Source organism: Felis catus, chromosome D4 (genome assembly GCF_018350175.1).
Source record: "Felis catus isolate Fca126 chromosome D4, F.catus_Fca126_mat1.0, whole genome shotgun sequence".
In the NCBI taxonomy this organism is placed as follows: Eukaryota; Metazoa; Chordata; class Mammalia; order Carnivora; family Felidae; genus Felis; species Felis catus.
The window spans coordinates 46,185,081-46,194,748 of NC_058380.1; the positions used below are offsets into that span (position 1 = coordinate 46,185,081).

Genomic DNA, 9,668 nt, shown 5'->3' on the forward strand with positions numbered 1-9,668 from the left:
CACTTTTTAAAAAGTGAGCTTTGGCACTGCCACTTAATGGCTGCTGGACACAGGAAAGGCCACGTAACCCGTTTAAGTTTGGTATCTTTAGTTCACAAGTGTCTGTAAAAACAACAGTGCCCTTTGAGGTGCCAGGCTGGAAAGAGGAAGTCCCCACATAGATGTGTTTTCAGGGCCTAAGAACTTGCTCCAGAAAACTCTAACCCAATAATAAAAAGGCAGAAACAGTGTTGCTTTTTAGCTTTTATAACAATGTATAAATGGAAATACAAATGTAAATTTAGGGGAAGGGGAAGGCAGATTTAAAAAGCGCTATTTGATATATGGCAACTAAGAAAGCAGGGAAGAGCTGGGTGGGATGGGGTTATTTCTCTTGGGTGACGGAAGATCAAAACCATATTGAGGTGTCTTCAGATCTCAATGATTCTTTAAGTCCGGCTGTCTGCAGGCGGCAGAAAGAGAAAAAGACATTAGAAACCAGAAGTCAAGAATGCGCGACCGATCCCTCCTCTCTCGTAATCTCCCACCTAGTGTTCAGACATTTATGGACAAGATTCTCAAACGGCTTCCCAGGCATGTACACCTCCTCTCAATATCCACCAACCCTCGGCACAGGGTCTGTCCACCAAGGCTAGACCCTGCCAGCAGGTGCACTCCTCAGCCTCTCTGATATCGCATCGCGTCCACTGCGCGGCTGGCTGCTCGGGCTCGCCGGCAGCTCCGGGCCCGCCAGGCGAGGGCAGAGAGCGCGCGGTCACTCCGCCTCGCAGGCTTGCAACAGGAAAATCCCGGTATATAACGCGTGCTGCGACCGTGCCGCGCACAGCGCCTAGCGCAGGACGTGAAAATACCGCCTCGCTCTTGGCGCGTCTGCAGGCTATTCGGCGAACACGGGTAAGCAGAGGGCGTCTGAGGCTTAGGAGCGGCTGGGCAATCTAGAAACTTCAGTTCCAGCCCTGTCATCTTTCTTCCTAGGCTTCCTCTCCCAAACCCACTAATGGCATCCTAAAGTTTCTCAAAATCCACGTTTCGACCCAACATCCTTTCTTTGACCTACAAGCTGGTACATTATCTGGCCTTTGCCCTCCTCCCTGATCTCCTTGTGTGCGCGCTCCAGGGCCCGCCTTCTGTCCTCCTAACCGCCACATTCATTCCTGCCACAGTCTTTGCGACTTGAATGTGTCTCTGCCTCCAGTGGCTAATCTCATCAGGCTCTCTGAGCACTCTAATCCTGTCTCCCTATTTACAACTAAATTGGTTTTACAAACTAACTCTGAAAATATATTGTTTAAAGTCTGTTTCCCAGAATATAAGCTCTATGAGGGCAAGTCTCCTGTTTCGTCTCATTCATTTTTGTGCCCCATCTAAAATGGAGGTCGTGTAGTAGGATAAAGAGAAGGGAGGCAGGGAGAGAGGGAGGGACTTGTGTGCTTGGTCAAATCTCTTAGTTTTGCTTATAAAGGGTTACAATATGTATTTGTCTGTGACTCGATTCAATCACCTAATCCTTCTCTTCAGGGCCGCTCAGCAGCCCTATGATTGGTCCCTCGTCCTACGCTGTGTCCAGATACAAGCTTCAATGGGAGGAGAGGGTGGGCAGGCTAAAAGAGATCTTGCTTCTTGTCAAAGGCACATCACTCGCTGCATCACTGGTCTAGGACCCAGAGGGAGCCTCTCCTCTCTGTCCTCCTAGGTCCCCCTAAGGCCCAGAGGGTCTAGTGCCCCAATTCTGAGCCAAAATAGAGTAGATCTCAGTATCTTCAAAGTCATGGTTTACCTTAAATAATCGTGTTAATGTCATGTATATATAATGGTTCTCCCTTCAGGAAAAAAACCCAGGAAAATTGGTGCTTCAGGCAGGCTGGAGTGGAGGTGGAGAAACAGGGCCACGAGAGAAGGCTTGTGGTTGTAGGAGAAGGCAAGGTGGACCGTATAGCCATCTCCCTCTCAGTGATCTCTCTCGCAAAGAAAAAAAGGCTTGAGAAAGAAAAGCTTCAGAGAGGGTCTCTGTTTCTCAGAGTGCATCAAATCCCCATATGCAGACTGCCAGGGTTGGAGAGGTCTCTCTCCCTTGGACAGCTCTGGAAAACAACACCGCACAGAGCTGAGGGTCAGATTTAGTTGAGTTTTGCAATAGAGCTGGGAGTGATAGATTTCTGTCAGATGATGCCACGTGCAAATGGTTGTAGAAATAGCAGGGCTGGTCCAGCTACCCATGCTAATGTGGACACAGAGCAGTTGAATGGACGCGGTTGCCAGCTAGTTTGGAGGAACTGGGGCTACTAGACCTCTAGCATCCTGAGTCATCAATGCTCCTGAGTCAAGTCCTTGAGCTGTGGGGAGGGTGAGTATTTGGGGCGGAGGATAGGGGCACGGTTTATGGGATGGGTTTTAAAGTTCAGAAATCCTTCTAGGCTATTGCCTATCCATAGCCCTGGCCAGGCAGCGAGATTAGACACTTGGGGTTGTTATACAGGATGGCAGTGTGAGAGCTGACAAGGGACCCAAGATCCTGCTCTCCCGGCGCCAGCTTTCTTTTCTGAAAAAGGAGTGCAGTGGAATGCTGAAGCTCTTCGGGGTCCAACTCAAATCTTCCACCTCACCTGCGACACCTTCTGCACCGTCTGTACCGGTGTGGCTACCACTGCCGGTGCCCCCCGTGGCTGCGCGAAGGTACCGGACTATGTCGCGGTGGCCCCGCTCCTCAGCCAGGTCCACGGGCAGGCGGCCCCAGGCATCGCGCACATCCAGCCGCGCCCCGGCTCGGTGCAGCACCACCAGCGTGTCCAGGAACCCCTCCCGGGCGGCGTCGTGCACAGGTCGGGTGAGGGTGGCGGGATCCGCGCAGTTGGGGTCCGCGCCGTGGAGCAGCAGCAGCTCGGCCACGCGGGCGCTGCCCATCATCATGACCTGTCCGAGAGAGCAGAGTGGTCAGGGCGGTGACAGGTGGAAGGGGCAAGATTCATTTAGAGAAACTCTTTGTGAAGCCCCCTCCCCGCGCAGACTCCGGTCGGAGCAACTGGTGTCTAGTTACTCTCTATTTGCATTCAGTTACCAACTCTCTTAGCTAGTTCTCCAGTATACTCATTCCATCTTTCTGTACACATTGAATTCCATTATATTCTCCAAACTTCTGTGGGTTTCCAGCCACACACACAACACTGCCAGATGCACAGACAGCAGCAAAATGGTGAGGGACAAAACTGGCTTAACAACAGCCTGATCTCTTGTATTTCCCCCCTCGTTTTTGGTACAGTTATATAAGGCCCAGAGATTTTATATGGTTTTCTGCTGTATATCCAAGTACAGATAATCGTTAAAAAGCTAAAATGAAGACAACTAACCTTTAATTCTTATAAAACTTTTAATCTATACCTAAGCCTCCCGGAATATTGAAATTCACTTTAAGTATAAAATGAGGCTTGCCTAACCAGCCCCCAAATTCCTTCCTGTGATAAGCTAAATAATGCCTCCCAAAGATGTCCACTTGAAAGCTGTGAATATGTTACCTGACATGGCAAGAGACTTCAGATGTGATTAAGTTAAGAATTTTGAGGGAGATTAACCTGGATTGTCAGGGTGGGCCCAAGGTAGTCATAAGTTTCCTTTAAAGAAGGTCACAGAGAAAAGATCTAAGAATGGAGGTCAGAGAAAAGATGCAGGGGCCATGAGCCAAGGAATGTTGATGGTCATTAGAAGTTGCAAAAGGCAAGGAAACAGATTCTCCCCTGGAACTTCCAAAAGGAATGCAGCCCTATGGATCCATTTTAGATATCTAGATATCTAGATATCCATTTAGATATCCAGAACTAGAAGATAATAAATTTATGTTAGTTTGAGCCACTAAGTTTGTGGCAATTTGTTACAGCAGAAATAGGAAACTAAGCAACTTTCCAAGTTTACACTCTGAGAGTTCATTAAATAGGAGGTGCTCCCGTCATTTGCTTCATAAATCATCTTTGAAACAAAGTCATCACCAAAGAGGAATTTTTAAATAGTATCCGCAATCACAGCAACCTTATAATTTGAGTGTTGCATGATGGATGGCAGTGATAGATAATTATTTTTTAGGGTAACCATTATTTGATTATATTAGCTAGACAACAGTGACTTAGAAGGAGGAATTACTTATTTTTAGTTACATTGTGTATTAAACATGAATTATTTAATTTCTCTAGACCAAGGAACCATAATAAGTTCTGTGGTGGTTGATTCTTGTCCTAGAGAAAGTGAAACTGATTTGGAAAAAGAATATGTAAGTGAATCAAATTACAGCTACGAAAAGAAAAAAAAAAAAAAACCCTTGCAGTGCATTAGAACAATGCACTGTTTTTAGAAGAAAAACTGGAAAAGCTCTCACACTGTTAACTGCTTATTTACACAAGACTTCTAATAAAGGGTCAACTACCAGAACAAGGGGGCCACACCCAAGTATGCCAGAATCTTTTGGGAGCTCTCGTGCAAGTGCCAGAGCTAGGAAACACATGTCTAAAACCTGTTCTTAGAAGACATCAACCTCCATGTCTGTATATGATGCAAGTGAAAATATAACAGATGAAACGTTCTGTTTATCCAATGAAGTGCTTCATCATTTAATTGCTTTTAAGTGTTTTCATCATGTTAAAGTATGAAAGGAAACCTAACATTTAAATATTTAAATCTAAATAGCAATCCAAAGCAAAAAGAAAAAGAATCAATTAAATGAATATTTGTAGAGTGTTAAATCCATTTGATAAGACATGGAGTTCAATGAAGTAGTTAAAATTTTCTATAAACTAAATAGTTTTATATTAAACACAAGTTTGGTTAGGGTTCTAAACCAAAGTCATGCCCCCTTTTATCTATGTTTTTAGCCTCCCTATTTAAAAAATTGCTAAAACTATCTAATTATTTTTTTCTTTTTGTATTTAAACAAATGGAGTCTCTTCTAGCATATTCCAGAACTTCAAGGCCAATTCAGTCTTCAGATAAAATTTTCGAGATATCAAATTAGGAATCATGCATGCATTATTTTTAAAGGATTCATGCTTTTCTTCTACTATCACAAAACCTCTCTACTCTCAAAATCTCTCCACACTACAAATCCCAAATAATCTCAAGTTTTAAGGCATTGTGGTTTTACTTTCATATCTGTATTTTATTTTATTTTTATTAAAAGATTTTTAATGTTATTTATTTTTGAGAGAGAGAGAGAGAGCACGGGGTAGGGGCAGAGAGAGAGGGAGACACAGAATTGGAAGTAGAGTCCAGGCTCCGGATGCAGGGCTCAACTCAAGAGCTCTAAGATTATGACCTGAGCCAAAATCGAGAGGAGGCTTAACCGACTGAGCCTCCCAGGCGCCCCTATTTTTATATCTGTATTTTAAAATGTGTAAAATTTGTTCGACGTAGCATAGTTTCAAGAAAGGAAGATGGACTCATGAAATCTGTGAAATTGCAAGTACAAGTTACTTTCCTTTGTCTCGTTTCGCTGGAGTTTGTGCGAACCTTTCTTTCATATACATTTATTTTTCAGAATTAGAAATCACTGTCGACACTGGAAATAAAACTAGGGTGGTGACTGCCAGGAAGAAATCGTTTTTTTGTTTTGTTTCGTTTTGTTTTTGCCTGGATTTAGGAAGTTAGTGAAGGCAAAGAAAAACGACAAATACCTCTTCCCCCCAACCCACCCCCACCCCCAAACTGGAGAAGGGGAGAAACAACCTTTTTGAACAATGAGGAATTTAAAACTCTGTCCCAAATAAGTTAATCTATAACAAATAAAGTTAAAAATAACAAAATAGGAGATACCCGCAAAAGAGTAACTAAATTGACAACATTTCAGGCAAGGTCACACTAACGTTTTTCTTCATATATGTCTGTATTTTCTAAATTCTTACAACAAGCATATATTTTCTTTATTCGGTTAAAAAAATAAACACAATATATAGTTGCTTCTGAATAATTTCAGTTGATATTTATTCAACAAAACCAGCAGAAGGTTTCCACTGCAACCCACCCCCCCACCCCCCCAGCAAGGAAGATGGTCAGCTCCCTTCAGGTGCCTGTGAATTCCGAGCTAAGTGGGCCCAACAAACCTTACATTTCTTTAAAATCTTGCTTTTACCCCCAAGCGTTCGTAACTGTATATCTGATAAAGAACATACCTCGGACTATATTAACACAAATAGGCTCCCCCTGCCCCGATCTTCACCACATTATACAGATCTGCACCCCAAAGGTCTCCTCATTCCTCCCGCGGCTTCCTAAGCCCCCAGGACTTGGACGAGGGGTGGGCTCCCGCTCCAAACTCCACCAGAGAACTCACCAGGAAGTCTCCCCTTACCCGAGAATCGCAACGCTCACCGGTACCAACTCTCTTGCCAACCTTGTGCTCCAAAGGCGCCCGCCACCCCCTTCTCCCGCGGCTGGCAGGCCGGCTCACCCACCTGAATCGGGCTCCGACCCAGGCGGTTCGGCGCATTGGGCTGCGCCCCCGCCGCGAGCAGCGCCCGCACCTCTTCGGCCCGACCCCGTGCAGCCGCGGTCGCGAGCCTGTCGGCCAAGGGCTCCATGCTGCTCTCCAGCGCTCGCTGCCCCGTTCCCTCCCTTCTTCTGGGGCTGTCGGTCGCCAGCGACCCGCCCCGGCCTCTCGTGATCAGCCCGCCCCTCCTCTCTCCTCCCCGGCCGGCGGAAGCGGCCCCCAGACTCTGCCCTTCCCCTCCTCCTGCAGGAGTCTCTCTCCAGGGGAGCGCCGTCCGCCCCGAACTCGCTGCGAATGTGACACCCGGTGGAGTCGCCCCGCGCGGGGCCTCCGCTGTCAACGGGTCTGCGGCTGGCCGGGGGGACGGGCGCTAGGAACGGGACGCGGCCCTGGTGGGGAGGGAGCCCGGGGCTCCTCCCCTGCTACCCCCCCCCTCCCGCGTCCCCCGCCCGCCCTCCTCTCGGTGCTGCACTCCCCCCGCCCCCAGCGGAGGCACGCGGTCTCCGAGCGAGTTCACGCGATTAAAGCGGTACTTCTCCCCTGTTTCCCCTCCTCCCCTGTACTACCACCTCGCATTTGAAAGCCGCACAGGATTCCTAACTGCCAAGTTCGAACCAGGCTGTTTGATGTCTTAGGCAAAGTACTGCTTCCTCTTTTAATCAGAAGAAACATCTAACTCTTCTGGCAGTAAGAGCCCTGCCCAGCATTGGTATCCTTGGTAGCACTGCGTGGCTTACCTACTTTAATTTTTTTTAAGTTTAAAAAAATGTTTGTTTATTTTTGAGGGGGGGAGGGGCAGAGAAAGAGGGAGACACAGAATCCGAAGGAGGCTCGAACCCACGAACTGTGAGATCATGACCCTAGCCTAGTCGGACCGGGTTTAACTGTATCCTGCCCCCTCCCCAGGCTGCCGGAGGCCTCCTAGTTTTAGATGACTCTAACCCCTTCACCACTCAACACCTGGTTTTTGCGTGCTGGGCCCATTATGCCAGAAATCCTAGCTCAAACATTCATTTCGGAGAGTCGGCCGCCCGGCCAGCAGCCTGTCCTCACTACATACACACGTGTAACATGGATGTCGACATCAAATCCTTTTTTCCAAGACTTGTGCAATGCCCGGGACTAGTGCCTTGAATAAGGGTTGGCTCCGAGAAGATGACGTCTATTTAATAGGGATGATGGAGATTTCTGCCAACAAGCAGATAGGAAACTGGCAAGGGAGTCATTGGGCTGCTAGACCCTGTTCTAAATAAATAATTACTCCTAGACCTTAAAAAGTGCTCAGAGCTCTAGAAGCGGAGTTGCTTGGTGATTCAGAGACCAGGGTCCCGCAATGTCCTGGGGCCGCTCCTCTCCCGCCCCCGCCCCTCCTTCCTACTAGGAAAAAAAAAACAAAAAACAAAAAACCTTACAATTATGCTAGTTATAAATGGGAGGCTAAGAGTAGTCCCTACTTCATAAGGCTGTTGTGAGTTTTAAATGAGTTGCTGAACATATAAGCATTTAGAACAGTGCAGCACATCTTAAGCTAATAATACCTTAGCTCTTAAATTTCCCATTTTGAGGATTCTTTTACAATCTTGTTGTGAGGCACAGAGAATAAAATGCTTTGGATAGAATTATCAATATTATATAAAAGGGAAGGCCAAGCAGACCTTACTCACTGAAAAAATAATGGATACCCTCCACCACCCACAAATTTAATAAACAGCTAAACAACTGAGAATATAGCAAGCAAAAGAAAATCCAGTGAGGTTCTAATTTTACCTGTGGTTGTTACTTTTTCCTGTGGCTAATATATTTTGCAATATATATTATTTTTAAAAGATTGCTCAGGCTTTGCTGATGCCTTAAAGCACATGCTTAATATCCCTAATAGATAATCCAGCTCTACTTATGTTTCAATCCGTAGGTGACTTTTCCTGAAGCTCCCAGAATACTTTCAGTTTCTGTTAGCTCAGGCAAAATATGAATGCCAATTAAGGAGCATCTGGCTGGGTCAGATAGTAGAGTATGTGAGTATTGATCTCTGGGTCATGAGTTTGAGTCCCACACTGGGCTTAGAGATTACTTAAAAAAATAAAATGATGCCAGTTAAAACACTTATGGAATGTTAAAATCTGTTATAAAAATGCATTACTGTGCTTTCTATATTTTCTTCTAGGCACCTATCAATTATCTCGGCAATATTGGTGTGGAAAATTCAAACTGTGGCTAAGAACATAAAGTTCTAAAAAAACAAAACAAAACAAAACAAAAAAGGACATAAAATTCTTTTAATGTGACTGAAGGTATTGTATGATAGAGAAGGGGAAAATAGTAGTCGTGGTAATGGGAATGAGGAACAGATTTCCCTTATAATGTATCTGGCTGTTACACCAGTATCAAAATTAGCTTCCATCACCAAAAAAAAAAAATGCTTCTTAATCTTGGCACAGGGGAAGTAGGCCTTTGAGAATCTGTTGAAGGCTATAGACCCTCTCCTCAAAAAATAAAGTATGCGGGGCGCCTGGGTGACTCAGTTGGCTAAATGTCTGACTTCAGCTCAGGTCATGATCTCACGGTTTGTGGCTTGGAGCCCGCATCGGGCTCTGTGCTGACAGCTCAGAGCGTGGAGCCTGCTTTGGATTCTGTGTCCCCCTCTCTCTCTACCTTTTCCCTACTTGCTCTCTCTCTCAAAAATAAAAGGTAAATAAAATAAAATAAAATAAAGTATGCAATACTTTTTTAAACTAGTGTGTTCATGGGGCGACTGGGTGGCTCAGTCACTTAAGTGTCTGATTCTTGATGTTGGCTCAGGTCATGATCTTACAGTCTTGTGAGTTCTAGCCCCACATTGGGTTCTGGGCTGACTCTGTGGAACCTACTTAAAATTCTCCCTCTCTCTCTGCCCCCTACCCCACCCATGCTCTCTCTGTGTGTCTCAAAATAAATAAATAAACTTAAAAATATAAACTAGTGAGTTCATTTGCACATGTATTTCTGAATATAACTTTCAGGGAATTCAGAAATTCTTCTGAAACTCACCTATGGATTCCTACATCAAACTCATTAAAGGACTCCTGGGTGGCTCAGTTGGTTAAATTTGGCTCAGGTCATGATCTCGCCATTCTTAAGTTCAAGCCCCACATCGGGTTCTGTGCTGACAGCTCAGAGCCTGGAGCCTGTTTCAGATTCTGTATCTCTCTCTCTCTCTGGCCCTCCC

The 9,668-nt window shown here is 45.6% G+C and overlaps 1 protein-coding gene across 1 annotated transcript; it reads right to left on the bottom strand.

The window, feature by feature from the left end:
- Nucleotides 1-268: 268 nt before the first annotated feature.
- CDKN2A (cyclin dependent kinase inhibitor 2A) lies at nucleotides 269-6,564 on the bottom strand. Its single transcript, NM_001290248.1, is given in 3 exon segments — nucleotides 269-442; nucleotides 2,604-2,910; nucleotides 6,429-6,564. Coding segments are annotated over 3 exon segments (447 nt in total). The 5' UTR covers nucleotides 6,555-6,564; the 3' UTR covers nucleotides 269-428.
- Nucleotides 6,565-9,668: the final 3,104 nt, after the last annotated feature.